Source organism: Patiria miniata, unplaced genomic scaffold, assembly GCF_015706575.1.
Source record: "Patiria miniata isolate m_02_andy unplaced genomic scaffold, ASM1570657v1 HiC_scaffold_5, whole genome shotgun sequence".
Taxonomy (NCBI): domain Eukaryota; kingdom Metazoa; phylum Echinodermata; class Asteroidea; order Valvatida; family Asterinidae; genus Patiria; species Patiria miniata.
The window spans coordinates 18,815,472-18,831,327 of record NW_024037072.1 but is presented as its reverse complement, the minus strand read 5'-3'; the positions used below and the strand labels follow the sequence as shown (position 1 = coordinate 18,831,327).

At 42.0% G+C, this 15,856-nt stretch overlaps 2 protein-coding genes across 2 annotated transcripts; both read left to right on the top strand.

The window, feature by feature from the left end:
- The first annotated feature begins 1,290 nt into the window (after positions 1–1,290).
- On the top strand, positions 1,291–5,977 carry LOC119741846 (short-chain collagen C4-like). The gene is made up of 6 exons (XM_038217753.1): positions 1,291–1,593; positions 2,366–2,543; positions 2,893–3,002; positions 3,976–4,039; positions 4,892–4,999; positions 5,337–5,977. The coding sequence occupies exons 1-6, from the start codon at positions 1,411–1,413 to the stop codon at positions 5,825–5,827; spliced, it is 1,134 nt and encodes a 377-aa protein (XP_038073681.1). The 5' UTR covers positions 1,291–1,410; the 3' UTR covers positions 5,828–5,977.
- Positions 5,978–9,844: 3,867 nt separating this feature from the next.
- On the top strand, positions 9,845–15,713 carry LOC119741266 (short-chain collagen C4-like). The gene is made up of 6 exons (XM_038217018.1): positions 9,845–10,086; positions 10,769–10,940; positions 11,211–11,320; positions 12,272–12,335; positions 13,562–13,669; positions 14,384–15,713. Exons 1-6 carry the CDS (start codon positions 9,937–9,939, stop codon positions 14,869–14,871), a joined length of 1,092 nt encoding a protein of 363 aa, XP_038072946.1. The 5' UTR covers positions 9,845–9,936; the 3' UTR covers positions 14,872–15,713.
- Positions 15,714–15,856: the final 143 nt, after the last annotated feature.

The following is a 15,856-nucleotide window of genomic DNA, read 5'->3' as shown; positions in this document are numbered from 1 at the left end:
TTACTAACCAAATTTAAAAGGTGAAAAAAGACGTAGCCTTCGCGAATGGAAAAAGTCTTACTGGGAAACGGAAGTAGTGTTCACTTTCAAGCAATTCACGAAACTGCTGTCTTGCACCGGTGACTCAAAAAAGGTTTTATGCAAACTAGTCCCAAATCCTTTACCTTTATTTCTGTATATGACTAAGTATGCAAAACCGTGTGTATGTATGAACGCGGTAAGGGAGTTCTCTGACGATCGTGCCGGAACCTCACGACGTATAAAAGAACTTAAGGTACCTACCTGGTACACCACGTTGGTAAAAAAGATACCACCACCCATGGTCACTCGCAAGTTTATACACAACCAATGAAACAGGCCTGGTGTAGTCTGAAACGATAACATAATAGGGCCAGGCGGAATTCATACAAACAAGTATTCTTTTTACCATGTTATAACGAGAGATGATGGAGTGGGGACAGAAACAGAAATTGTTCTCATTCAGCAGGAATACGTATTTTGGAACACTCTCTGTACACGCACCTTGCCAGTAGCATAAGTCGACGGGTTCCAATATCTTATACTCAGGTCTAATTATCCCAAAATAATTTCCTGCGGTCAATCCACTAGCTTTTTCCCCCCTTCACATCCATAAGTTGCACACCCGACATTGTGCCCCTGTCCTCAAAGTGTTTGCGCATTCTGAAGGAAAAGAATATGCAGTGGGCACGGGACGGGGCTCTTTCCTATTCTGGAGGGGACCCTCAATGGGTTTGGTCGTAGTTTTGAACGATACAAAGCTGAGAGGCCTTTAGCACGGGCTATGTGCCCCCCTCCCCGTTTACGCTCATTGCGAATATTCAGTTGTCAAAATAAAGCATAAAACAACCTTTATGTGAAGTAAGACAAACTTTATGGAGCAGACTTATAGTCCTTGCAGATGAGGGAAGTCGTATGAATATGGTTTATGTACGGTTAAGTTTGCCAGTGTACTCCATATACATGTAACAAAGTTCCTTTGTAAAACAATGCCACAGTGACTAATGTATGGCCTTTGGGTGCAAAGGGTGACTTGGGTTTATCGTTGTTTACGCTCAAATGATCTGCACCATGCCAACGAGGTAAATATTGTTACTTCGATGAGAATAACAGAGACCAACGCAGAGAAACATTTTGGCGCCAAAAACCTTACATTAAACCCCGCCCCATGATGTTTGACCAATCACAATGGTGATTGATGCCCCGCCATGCGTGTAGTTGTGTATGACGCATGCGACAACGTGGCTGGAACATGGAGTGTGTTTGTGTTGTTGCCCATTTGCACTTGCAGTGGGCGGGGCTTAACCGATCGGTTTAATAAAAGTGACACATTCAAATTTAACCAGACACATCTTCATAGTGAGTCGAGTGTACACCTCAACCATCGCTGCAATGGCACCAATGAACAAGTCTTCAGATATTGGAATGGAAATGTTCGACCAAAGCAAACAGTCCAACAAGAATGCAGTGTTTTGGCGTTGGTTTGTGGCAGGGACACTGCTGAACCTGTGCATCACATCGGTCCTGGTTGGCCTGACTGTGTTCTACGTCCACACGGAGCTACAGTCAGTAAGGGTGAGTCAAGACTAATTTGTAAATCTGGATGTTTTGTTTTAATTTTGATATCTTTTAAATAAACCGAAGAAATAAACTTAATATTACTCTTAAGTACACATATAAACTGAGCTTAGATAAGTATTGGGATTGCAGAATATATCAATATTGAATAATTATTAATCTAAAAATGATAGATTGTATTTTAAACTAATGAACTTGAAAATTACTGTTGGTGAGGTCGTATCTCATAGAGGGTGGTTCTTCAACTTTCTATTCTGCAGTCATGGATGACTGAAAAAAAACCATCCTGAGCTGTCTCAACAATGCGCTCCTGCAGCTGTGATCTGTATTTTAAAAGGGGAGTTAGACATTGTCGGAGATGCATTGCATTTAATGATGCATTGTGAACAAATGAATTAATGTTTCGTTTATTATTCAAAGTTTATCATTGCATGCCAAATTGCGTCATCGCGTATGGTTGTTTATTAGCCAACGTACTGTAACTTTCGCTAAAGAATGATCAACGATTAACGTTTCTGGAACCACTTTTTTAGTCATTGACAGAAAATATGTCTCCGAGGAGAACACCACACTACTGCCTAACTCCAGCTTTCTTGATAATTACTTTTCGTTTCATCATACATGTATTTGTTCTTTCTAGCCTTTTGCCAAGAGTGAATTTTATAGCTTTTCTTTGGGGTGATTTCTATATTTAAAAAACACTGAATTCTCTCTGCTGACTTTTCTATTTTCGATATTTCAACACATCATCTTGTGTCTGTTCTTTCAGCAACAAATAGCGAGCAACGAAGAGCGTTTGTCATTAGTCGAGAAGGCCATGCCACAAGGAACAACTGACCCGACTTCGACGAATGCCCAACTGCGAATTCGAAGGGACCAAGGCAATCCCCTACCAGTCACTCACAACGTCAATCAAAATTTGACGTTCCCATTTGCGCGGGACATTGGTAATTAAAATGAATTTTGAACCTTTTGAAAAAGGAAACAATTCTTGAATCAAACCACTGTTTATTTTAGAAGTTACCCAAAAAAATGCTGACAAGTTGATCAGAAATATACAAGTCACAGAGGGTGCAGGAACATTATGATATTTGTAGAATCCTTCCAAAATATGGAGAGAAACAAATCCATTTTGCTCAAAGATCAAACGTCATGCCTCTTCCATTAACTTTGCGATTAACAAGTTGAACTGTTATCGTTATTATATATTATTGGATGCTACTTCTTTTTTTTTTTTTTAAGTTCTTTCGTAGTAATTGTTATTCGTTTGTTTTTCGTTTTCTTCCAAAAATCAAGGGCCTTTTGGATATGGAGGCTGTCGTGACGGTAGGGACGGACGTGATGGACGAGATGGAATTCAGGGCCCAGCAGGCCAGCCGGGCCCACAAGGAGTCAAAGGAGAACCGGTAAGAATCCCAATCAAACATTACTTAGGCATTATCCAGTTGCCAAAGAAATTTCGATAAACTACTTCAAAGTAACGACCTTGGCAGATTTGTGGCGGCAATACGAGCGATTTACAACAAACTGCACTATACAAACCGTTTGTCCCAAAGCTACTGTTTTTAACATCATTGTTGACATCCTGCCTATACAAACCCCTTTGAATTGTGTACCTACATTACCAAGCGCAAACAGGTACTTTTTAGAAGCCTCACAAATAAACGGGTTATCTATTTTCACACATACTAGAAGCTTATAATCACTATACTCATCACCGCCCCTCCCCCAAACTCAGCCCAATTATTGGCGTAACGGTGTAATCCTAATCGATAGCGCTGCCCGGCTGACAAATGACAGTCAGTCGGGTGTTTTAGTCCGTGCAACGTATAGTTACACAACTGCTTCCGTTTGCGTAATTTTTTTTCCTAGGAGGGTTAGGGGCAATGTCATGAATAATTCAGTTTTTCCTTTGAATCATTGCAAGACTTAGGTTCTCGTTCTATTTTTCCCTTAATTTAAAATTATCGCAGTGATAAATTTGGAGAAGAAAAATAGCTGATGAAAATGAGCAGCGACGACGTGGATTCGAACCAGGGATATTTGTATCCATAGCTCATCTCGCTATCCACTAGGCTACTGTGTGGTAGCTCGACGACAACCGTTCTTTAAAATGCTTTAATGTATTGTAACTAGTTGAGTAACTAACAACAATGCTGTTGATGTCATTGTCCGTTCTCATGGATAAACATGAATTATTCATGACATTGCCCCTAACCCTCCTAGGAATAAAAATTACGCCTTCCGTTTGTGTCCGCAGATTCAAAAACTCTAACGGACTCGACTCTCACCCTTGTTCTAGTTATATTCCTATCAAGTCTCAGACTGAAGCTTGCTTTGTTTAATTCGGTGTCAAACAATCATGTATTTATTCGGCAGGGTTTACCAGGGGCTGCTGGAAAAGCCGGACCCAGAGGGCCGAAGGGAGACTCAGAGGACACGGGTTCGTTTCGTTATTGTTATATTACATTCAATTCAAATTGAGAGATAAAAAAAAAAACAGTCGGATTTGGAGATGCGCTTTCCAGGCTCTTTAACAAACTTTGTTTTTTCCTGACAAAAAAATGCACGCTTTATTTTGACAAAAAACCCTACGTTTGTCTATATGAGGCGTTTGCGACCATCTGAAAACAAATTCTGGGTTGTTTTTGTACACAAGCGGCTCCGACGAATAAGTAGACTGGTTCCCTCTCTCTACATTATCGATTCTGATAGGGAGGCAGGAACCCTGCAAGATCTGAATTATCGTCGGGCTGCAAATAGTTCGAACTTTGTGGAGTAAATATTACATTAACTAAAATGTGGGCCGATATTTGTTTTCGCGATGTCTGTTAACACAAAAATCTATGTTCCGGGTAAGCGTGAGAATAGCTCGAACAATACTTATAACCATCAGGTTTCAAGTGGGCGTCGCAAGGGAAAGGCATGTCACTATACATGTCACTTGGTGGTCTGTCTGTCTGTCTGTCTGCCTGTCCCGAAAATGGACCAAAATTATGGTGTTCCATATGCGCCATCGGCGTCGCATTTTTCGGCGTCGCATTTTTCAACTCTGACATGACCGGGATCATTTTGATCGATTTCATGCAAGACTTTCATGCAACACGGCCAGAGCTTGTGCACTCGCACTTGTTTGCAGTTAAATGGGTACAAATCATGACGTTTCATGTACAAGATTTTAAAAGGCTTTTTACTCAAAGCGATGTATTCGGGATAAGTGTGTTGACTTGGATCACAAAATGATTTTGGTAAATCTCAACCCCTTTCTACAATTATACCTGATAATTCTTTTTAGAGCCACGTGACCACCGTGACAACCGAATGCTGCTAGGGGGAGAGACTTACGTCCGATGGGGGCGCACTATTTGCCCCAATCACACAAGCACAGAACTGGTGTACGCAGGTAGGCCTGGCAAAAGATATTAACAAAGATGTTGGCTTAGCAAAGAGCTTTTGAAAAGAAAATATTGCTTAGCAAATAGTTTCTGTTTAGGAGTGGACACAAACTGATTATTGAGGGCGCTGTTCAAGGTGCATGATTTGGGTTGCCCTATTTGTTGGAGATTATTTTCTGACCCCCAATGTTTTGAACAGGAAGAATATCTTGTCCACATAAAATGATTAATGTTTGGGGAGGGGTGACACTTTCAACACGTCCGCACACTTTAGCGACGCCATTCATTGCCGTTCTCTTAAACGTTTCCTTTTTATTGAAACGAATATTTTTAATCCCATTAAAGGCTTCGCAACCGGTTCGTATTACGCCCACAAAGGCGGCTCCGTGGATTTTATCTGCCTTCCCACTGATCCTGACTGGGCGGCATCGTACAATGACGGGTTTAACTCGCATTCGTATCTGTACGGAACAGAGTACGAGGTAAGCAACTACGATCCGTTCTCCCACGAGAACGCCGAGGTCCTTCACGACCATGACGTCCCGTGCGCCGTGTGCCGCCTCGTGGACCGCGGGACCCAGTACCTGTTCCCAGCCAAGCTCGGCTGTCCTGAGAACTGGACGGAGGAGTACAGAGGCTTCCTCATGTCTGGATATTACAACCACGAGCAGCGGTCCAAAGCTGTGTGCGTGGACCAAGCCCCGGAGGTGGTCTCTGGCAGTCACGCTAGCCAAAGCGGAGCACTTCTGTACATCATAGAGGGGGTCTGTGTGCCCCTCCATTGCCCCCCGTACGTCGGCGGGCGTGAAATAACCTGTACCATATGCAGCATCTAAGGCGGCTGACATGTCGCTCTACCCAACTGGTTAAATTTGTGACGTTGACTGGGGAATATTGACAGAAAATTGACATTAGGCCAAAAAAAAAGTCTCCGGTTTCTCGTATGCGCGCCCGTCGCCGTAGCATGCGCGTCGGAAAAATGAAAACGGTTTTTTTCAATGAAAGATGATGTCTCAAAACCGCCAAACTAACTGGTTTGACTGGAATTCTGCTGCTGCGCAATTTCAACGTGTTTTTAGATGGGGTTATGATCGAGAATAAGCTTTATGTGGCCTCTCTGGACTCCCATATATTTGCACTAAGTTTAGTCGGGCACCATTTGCAGTCATCAGCCGACATTTGAAGCAAAAAAGTCGGGTGAAAAAAAAAAAAGCCGCGTCGCCGCACCACTTTTTGGACAAGCTCCATACCAGAAACCGGAGACTTTTTTTTTCGGCCTTATGGACTACAGTAACAATATTTGCTGCATACTGACTGAATTGATGTGCACTTGCGCAGTATAATGCCGATTTTCCTTCAGTTATCATGAATATGGATTGGAAGTTAGCACCCCCTCAACAGTAATAAAGAGAATGTTGGGAAGGATCAATTAATGGGAGGGACTCTGGAACAAAATACAATGTACCGATGTGTCCCTCCCACTGAAAGCTCTCGTGTTCAAGCACTGAGTCCAAAATACGCACAGGGTCAGTTTATTCCATCAAAAATAATCTTTGTATCGTGCCAGAAACTTGGGTCCTAATTTGACTGCTTCGCTTTGTATTCATTTTTTTAACAATGTACAATTCTGCTTTACTTAAATATTGTTTGTACTGCTGACTTTCACTTCAGGCTTCTTTGTTTATATGGGCCTACAATGTAGTTTATTGCAGATATATTACTCGCTCGACCTGTTGTTGATATTAAAAGTATCAATATTAATATGTCGTGAACACTTCACCAGCCGTATGGTTGTGACGGGCGATTCCTAAAGGTTACGCAACACTTTATTTTGAATGAAACTACATCCACACAGACATGTTCACACAGGCGGGCGAAATCTTTGAAAATTAATTTCTCCCGTTTGGAAAACCGTATCATCATGCAACTTTCGGGGCTTTTTTCCCTTATAATGATCCAAGTATGTGCTAAAAATGGTTGTGATGTTCATTACTTTTCGTTGAAATTGGAAAAAATAGGCCTGGCTACGTGCATTTTTGAAAGTTGTAGCACATGGCGTTTGCAATATCTGTCAATCTTTTCAGGCCTAGTTAGGTTCCTTTTCATTATGGTGTGCAGTAAAAGTGTGGAAAAAAGCCTCCTTCACGAGTTATTAATTGATAAATATCACCCCTTTTGCTGGCTTCCATGTCCCTTTTTGCTGGCTTCCTTGGTCGATACCGAGATTCACGCCAAGTCACGCCGAGTGACGCTAATGAATATGCTAATATGCCCTTCATCATTGTGTTGCCGGGCCGAATTCGGTCAACAATAGCGCCTACGGCGCTGTAGGATCTTTGCTGAAAACCATGCATGTTGGTTTGGTTGGCAAAAAATACTAGTCGAAATTTTCCTTGGAGATTGTTCAAGGTGTAACACTTGCGTTTGCAACAACAGATTAAGCTGAAACTTAGATAATATAAGTGTTCAACTACTCGTGAAATAACAACTTTATGAACTTCCTAGAAATTGAAATTAATACGTAGATTTGGGGACGTTTTCGAACGATTTCTTCCCGACTTGAAGGTCAGCTTACCAGTAACCAGGATTGAGGTTTCGGCATCGATGATCATGGCTATTTTTTCACTTACATGAAGTTTAGAATTTCTTCTTTCGTTACAACTTAACATTTCAATCATACTGAGCATATTTTATGAGAAACAAAACGTTCAAAAAAGCCATGTTTTCTGGGTGCATGAATTTCAGTGCTCTGTTATAGCGCCTAAGTACGTAATCGGATTAACTTTGCTTATCAACGGGCCACACTTCGCCTTCGCAACCACCCGTCTGTCACAACTTATTAATACTCTGAGTAGTATTTGGCATTGCTCCAACGGTCCCTCATTCGACATTTCGATAACACAGCCTATACCTCAGAGCTCCATTCCTCCAAATCTTTGTGGTGTGGCCATACCACTGTAGCACTGTATGACGAAAAGTTTATTGAATTCGGTTAAAAAGGGTTCAATATTGTACACATACAAATTATTTGAATGTACGAATATTTGCATGCATGCACGCAGTAGAGGGAGCTCTGTGGTGATCCTGCCGAAACCTGGTTGGAAACCTTAGGACTTATAAAAAAAAAAAAATAGACTTTATGCACGAGTTGGTCATACTAAATGGAAAGCGAGGTAAACTCTTCAGTTTTGGAACTTGCGAGTAGAAATGAAGGCAATGCATTAATAGTTCATTACAATTTGATACCAGTCTGCTCTAAGGAATAACTTAAAATTTGTGTTTAAACATAACTTTTAAAGCCACAATTTTAAAAACAAACTGAAAGTGAGGCTTGGCACTCACTCCAATCAGAAAATAGTCTGGCACCATCCCATTCAACAGTTTACAATTAAAATAGATTCAGGGAACACGATCAAAAATGGCTGCCTCGTGAATAAGGTTTATAGAGTTCATTGTTCATGCAAAGCTACCTATAGTTGGTATGTTACGTTTGGCAAAATTACATGAAAATAATTGGTAAAATCACATCTAAATAATAGGGGAAATCACATCTAAATAATTGGGAAAATTACATCATAATATATATTGGGAAAAAGATACCCCGCAATGGCATGGCCACTTGTAAGTTTGTAGACAACCAAGAGAGGCCATTTAGCAGTTAGGTTTAAAAAAAAATGTTAAGTATAGGCCTGGTGTATTTTGAGTCGATATCATATGGCCGGGTGTTCTCGTACGGCGCAGATGGCGTATCTTGAAATGCTACACATATGTACGTACGCGCCTTGCTACATGTAGTAGCATGACTCAATGTGGTCTAACATCACAATTAAAGGGGGAATTCCGGCTTGAAATTCCCGGAAAAAAATCATGTTTTTGGATTGTTTATGTATCGTATTTCAAGGGTCTCGTTGAAAGGAAACTAACCTAATGTCTTACCGTTCCCGAGAAAAGCCGACAAAAGACGGTTGTTTACATCGGACGCAGTGGACATCTTGTGACATAGGCATACGTATTTCAAGCCGTGTCTGTTTGTGTGTGCACGTTGTGTGTGTGTGTCACGGTTAACTTCAAGAAATAAGTAGGCCCATAATTATGTACTTTTTTAATATGAAAAGCAAAATCAGTGCATTCATATTTCCACATCTTTCGGAAACAGTCAATTTAGTTATTCTTCTTGTCCTTTGGATTGGTTTTTAAACCTCCAAGTTCTTCTCTTGCCATTCACCGTGCCATATACGCCTGTGCATGGTATACCAGCGTGCGAATTAATTTTTGTCTCGAAAATTTCTTGAAATCGATTGATCAAAAGACGGATTCAAACTCATTGTAGCATTTGCGCGTTCCAGTCTTTTCGAGACGAAATTGAAGTTAACCGTTTATGAATTTGAATGAACAAAGTTTTAAAATGTGCAAGAAAACCTATATTTAAGTTGGATGAGCTTTACGGTAAGGCATTATATAGTCATTGCAGATGGGAGAATTAGCTTCGTGTACCCAGGCAATAGCGATAAGTTGAAACTCAGTTGAAATGTGCATATTCCCCAGGTCCTCGGAAGGTGAAATGCATGATCTTTGGGGCAAAGGTAACCATGATTTATCGTTGTTTACTGTAAAAATGACATTCACCATGCGAACCCGGTAAATATTGTTCCTTTGTTGCGACGATTAGGGACAATTGGCGAAAAAACATCTGGGCGCCAATATAAATCGTTATAATGTTTTGACCAATCACAATGTCCGACGTGCGTGCACGTGCGTACGACGTGCGCGGCTGGAACATTCAGTGTTGCATGGGAGAGGCGCAATGGGCGGGGATTATAATGTATCGGTCTATTAACAGTGGGTGAGCGGAATTTAACCAGACACATCTCACTTGAGAGTCGAGTGTTCACTTTATAACCATCGCCGTAATGGCACCAATGAACAATTGTCTTCAGATATTGGAATGGAAATGTTCGACCAAAGCAAACAGTCTAACAAGAATGCTGTGTTTTGGCGTTGGTTTGTGGCAGGGACACTGCTGAACCTGTGCATCACATCGGTTCTTGTTGGCCTGACTGTGTTCTACGTCCACACGGAGCTACAGTCAGTAAGGGTGAGTGCGTTTTGTTGTAATTTAATGTGTCTGAAATGAACCGAAGAAATGAAATGAAATAAATGAAATGAAATAAATTTGATAATGACTGAGTTCGGACAAGTTTAAACCTGGTGCGTAAATCTTCCGATTTTATTATAGGGTATATATAATAATGATCAAACTACTAAATACTAATCTGTCAACACTGGATCCATGTTAAATTTATTGACTTGAACCTGTTAGTGAGTTTGCATGTTATAAAGGCTGGTTCTTCAGCTGTACAACCCTCATGTCATATATGAGTGAGTTCCAATGATTAATGTAATATTTGAGATACAAATGTTGGCACTTGGTGAACTGTATAATGAAGGGGAAGTTATAATATACATTTTGAAACGCATTAGCGTATCATGGTGCATTTATATAAATAAAAAATACCAAACAATAATTATTTTCCGTTTATTCCTTGACACTAGCCTTTGCAGGCCAAATTGTGTCCGTGACGTACGTAGGTTGTTCATCAGCCAATTGCAACTTCAGCAAAAGAAGAATTTAATCAACGACTGGAAGTTTATAGAGCAACTTAAAAGTCACTGAATGAAATATCTCCAAGGAGAACGTTAACGCCACATTAGATTCTCTCTGCTGACCATTTTATTTTCGATATTTCAACACATCCTGTGTCTGTTTTCTTTTTCAGCAACGAATAGCGATCAACGAAGAGCGTTTGTCATTCGTCGAGAAGGCCTTGCCGCAAGAAAATAATGGCCCAACTTCGAAGAATGCCCAACTGCGAATTCGAAGGGACCAAATGCCAGTTAGCCACAACGCCGACCAAAATCTGACGTTTCCATTTCGACGGGTCATCAGGGGTAAAAAAAATGTTGTACCTTTCGAAAAAGAAAATAAACCATATTTTCTATTTCAGAAGTTACTTCAAAATACTGACAAGTTTGACCTGAAATATTCAAATCACAGAGAGGGAAAGTTCTCTCGACTTGATCTTTAAAAGTAGAATCCTTCTAATTCTGAAATCTGGAGAAAAAGTCTGCTCAAAGATCATAACTCCAGGCCTAATCCGTTAACTTCGCGATTCACACCCTAAATTATTATCGTATGGTTTTTTTCTTCACAAAATCAAGGGCCTTTTGGATATGGAGGCTGTCGTGACGGTAGGGACGGACGTGATGGACGAGATGGAATTCAGGGCCCAGCAGGCCAGCCGGGCCCACAAGGAGTCAAAGGTGAACCGGTAAGAATCCCAATCAGACATTCCTCAGACATTATCCATTTGCCAAAGAAGTCGCCATAAAGTTTTCCAAAGTTCCATACTTGGCAGGTGTGTCGCTCCGTGCAATACGGACGATTTACAATACGCAGCACCAAAACCGTTTGTCCCGAAGATAAATACCACTTTTAACGTCATTGCTGACATATTGCTAATATAAAATTGTTCACAGTTTATTTTCATTACCAAGCGCACATAGGTACTTTCAGAAGATTACAAATAAAATCATTTGCTAGACAGTAGACTAGCACTCAAACACCAGCAAATACCTCCGAGTCCTTGTGCAAATTACAGTTATACTCGCGGATGCTTCCAACAAACGCCGTTTATGCAGTTATCGCTCCTTCAAACAATAAAAATGAGTTACATCCACCCAATGTAAATCAGATCGAGTCTTCAAAATCCACTGATTAAGTCCAGTCCAATAAATTTGGTTTCGAGTCGAAAACTTCTCAGTTCATGTATAAGTCTCAAAGTCATTTTCCCTCCTAGTCACCCGGCCTCCGTAAACCGAAAAGCGCGGAGGACACCATCTTTCTATTGGGGGGGGGGGGGGGGGGGGGGCTGCTCCCAGCGGACCATCATGGGCATTATCGGCCAGTAGGTGGCGCTCTTCATCCCTGCACATTTGCCAATTACGAACACACGATTTTGCCGACAGCAAGACCAATAAAAATACGAAACAATTGTTGCCCTTTCGAATCATGAACAGGGAAGCACAATGGGGGCTCAGTACTCCAGAAGGCGGCCGTCACTCGTGCCGCCCTTATACTTACTTATTAGTTGCACCACTGCTTCCCTGTGTGTCCACCATATCTCAAATACTCACATGGCCTTGACTCTCGCAATGCTGACCCTTAAATCCCTATGAAACTGAGGCTTGCTTGATTAAACCAGCATGTATTTATTCGGCAGGGCTTACCAGGTGCTGCTGGAATTCGAGGACCCAGAGGGCTGAATGGAGACTCCGAGGACACGGGTTCGTTCGCCTTTGTTTATAATTATTACATTCAATTCAAAATAAGAGATCCAAAAAAAAGAGAGTAAGATTAAGATGCGCTCTCCGGGATCTTTAAAAAAAAAAAAACCTGTTTTTTCTGACCAAAAACCCTAATGCACACTAAATTATTATTTTTTTTTACACCAGCGGCTCCGACGAACAAATATTATTCTGGTTCCCGCTCTCTTCATTATCGATCCTGATAGAGAGGCAGGAACCCTGCAAGATCTGAATAATCGTTGGGCTGCAAATAATTCGAACTTTGTGAAGTATTATTAAATTAAAATGTGGGCCGATATTGTTTTTTGCCGATGTCTGTTAACACAAAAAGCTATTTTCGTGAATGTGAGATTTGGTCGAACAACACTGATAACTATTAGACTCGACGCAAGGGGGAGGCAAGGGGGCGCTCCCACCCCTACCCCCCCTACACCTCTCCCCCCCCCCCCCCCACCCCGTAAAACCAAAAAACGGAGAAAAAAGGGGAAGGAAGAAGACGAGGCAGGAAGTCATTTTGCTGTCAATTTAATGCACATAAACAACATGGGCGTCCGCAGGGGTGTTAATTGGAGTGCAATGGGCAAATGTCCACCGCCAACTCTCGAAAAATGATAAATAGAGAATATGCTCAAGAAAGTACATGTACAAGGATTTTCGGAGCTCTGCTATAAGTCTAAAATGGGGAATGCATTACAGTATACTCGAATGATCAATTAGGTGCTGTAACATCTGTCGATGGGGGCGCTGTTCAAAGCCCACGGTTATGCACTGCAACGGACAATATAATGGTGATTTTAAGGGGCGAGACATGCGCGAAATTTAAATAAAAAGGCCCACGGTACGGCCGGTGGCACCAAAAAGGGCACGACTGTTTCTTAAAAAGGGCACTTGTTCAGAAAAAAACCGGCACTTGTTAACAAAAGAAGGACACTCTTTATAAATATTTTTTTTAGGGGGGGGGGGTAGCGCTGGTGAAAAAAGGCATTTGAATGGAAAAGGGCAGTCTTTACAAAATATAGGCGTGACTAACTGGGAGGGGAGGCGTGCTCGAGGCCTCATGTGGCCCTCCTCTCCCCACGTGCCTCCTCCCCCCCCCCCCCTCCGCTGGCTACGCCAATGATTCGGGATAAGCGTGTTGACTTGGATCACATAATGATTTTGGTAAATCTCAACCCATTTCTACAATGCCTGATAACTCTTTCTAGAGCCACGCGACCACCGTGATAACAGAAAGGCGTCAGGCGGAGAGACTTACGTCCGATGGGGGCGCACTATTTGCCCCAATCACACAAGCACAGAACTGGTGTATGCAGGTAGGCCTGGCAGCGTAATTTTTTTTCCTAGGAGGGTTAGGGGCAATGTCATGAATAATTCAGTTTTTCCTTTGAATCATTGCAAGACTTAGGTTCTCGTTCTATTTTCCCCTTAAATTAAAATTATCTCAGTGATAAATTTGGAGAAGAAAAATAGCTGATGAAAATGAGCAGCGACGACGTGGATTCGAACCAGGGATCTTTGTATCCATAAGCTCATCTCGCTATCCACTAGGCTACTGTGTGATAGCTCGACGACAACCGTTCTTTAAAATGCTTTAATGTATTGTAACTAGTTGAGTAACTAACAACAATGCTGTTGATGTCATTGTCCGTTCTCATGGATAAATATGAATTATTCATGACATTGCCCCTAACCCTCCTGGAATAAAAATTACGCGGCCTGGCAAAGATACTAACGAAGAGCAAAGAGCTATTGAAAGAGAATACTGCTCAGCAAATATTTTCTGTTTAGGGGTGGATACAAACTGCTTATTAAGGGCACTGTTCGTGGTGCATGATTTGGGTAGCCCTATTTATTATAGAATATTTTCTGACCCCCAATGTTATGGACAGGAAGAAGATTTCGGCCGCACTTTAAATGATTAATGTTTGGGGAGGGATGACACTTTCACCACGCCCGCACACTCTAGCCTCGCCATTCATTGCCGTTCTCTTAAACGTTTCCTTCGTATATTTTAAATCTCATTGAAGGCTTCGCAACCGGTTCGTATTTCTCGCACAAAGGCGGCTCTGTAGATTTTATCTGCCTTCCCACTGATCCTGACTGGGCGGCATCTTACAACGACGGGTGGAACACGGGGTCGTATCTGTACGGAACGGAATACAGGGTAAGCTACGATCCGTTCTCCCACGAGAACGCCGAGGTCCTTCAAGACCATGACGTCCCGTGCGCCGTGTGCCGCCTCGTGAACCGCGGGACCAAGCACCTGTTCCCGGCCAAGCTCGGTTGTCCTGAGAACTGGAGGGAGGAGTACAGAGGCTTCCTCATGTCCGGATATGCCGACCATGAGCAGCGATCCAAAGCCGTGTGCGTAGACGAGGCCCCGGAGGTGGTCTCTGGCAGTCAAGCTGACCAAAAAGGAGCACTGTTGTACATCATAGAGGGGGTCTGTGGGTCCCTCCATTGCCCTCCGTACGTCAACGGGCGTGAAATAACCTGTACCGTCTGCAGCATCTAAGGCGGCTAACATGTCACTCTACCCAATGGGGTACATTTGTGCCGCCGTCTGGGAAATGATGACCGGAAGTGGACCTCATGGTCTAGAGTAACATTATTTGCTGTTTGTCTCTTACTGCATTGATGTGCACATGCGCATTTGTAATGCTTGCAGGTTCATGCTTGCCGTGCTTATCACTTATCATACAGATATAGATTGGGAGTTCGTTCAAACCCCAGCAAACAAAGTCTAAAAGCCCGAGTATGGGCTCCGTGCACAAGCACCCCACAACGATTATTATAGCGTAATTTTGGTATATGACAGGCACAATAGGAGGGCGCTGTTTGATTTGGTTAAACTCTTCTATATTGCCCAAACCAAATAACGCCCTCCTGTCAAGTCGGGCATATTTCAAACAAAAATTTTGGAAGGATCAATAAAAGGGATTCTGGAACGAATCGCCAATGTGTCCCTCCATATGAAGTTCTCGTGGTATAGAAAAAGCGCCATCTAGTGTTCATGCACGGAGTCCATAATACGCCGAACCTCAGTTATTCCATCAAAGGTGATCTTTACATCGTGCCAGAAACGTCAATCCTGACTAATCTACTTTGCTTTGCATTCAAATCTTAACAATGTATAGCTTTACTTGAAGATTGTTTTGTATCGCTGACCTTTACATTTATATTAAGGCATCTAAGGGACTATATAGTTTATCGCATTACATTATATACATAAAATTGTGTTGTCTCTGTCAGTAATTATAAGAGAAATGAGGTTACTTGACCTTTTGTTGATCTCAACAGCATCAAAACGTCGTGAACACAATGATTTGATGTTGGAAATAAACGTTTTGTCATCAGCATGGGGAGGATGTGTATTGTTCCAAGTTTCATTTTGTCTTTGTTAAAAGAGGAGATCGTGTCTGTTACACGGTCTTTAGACCTGGCTTAAACATTTAAAGAGAAATAACATCGTTTGTGGTTATCAAAAAAACGATGCTAAC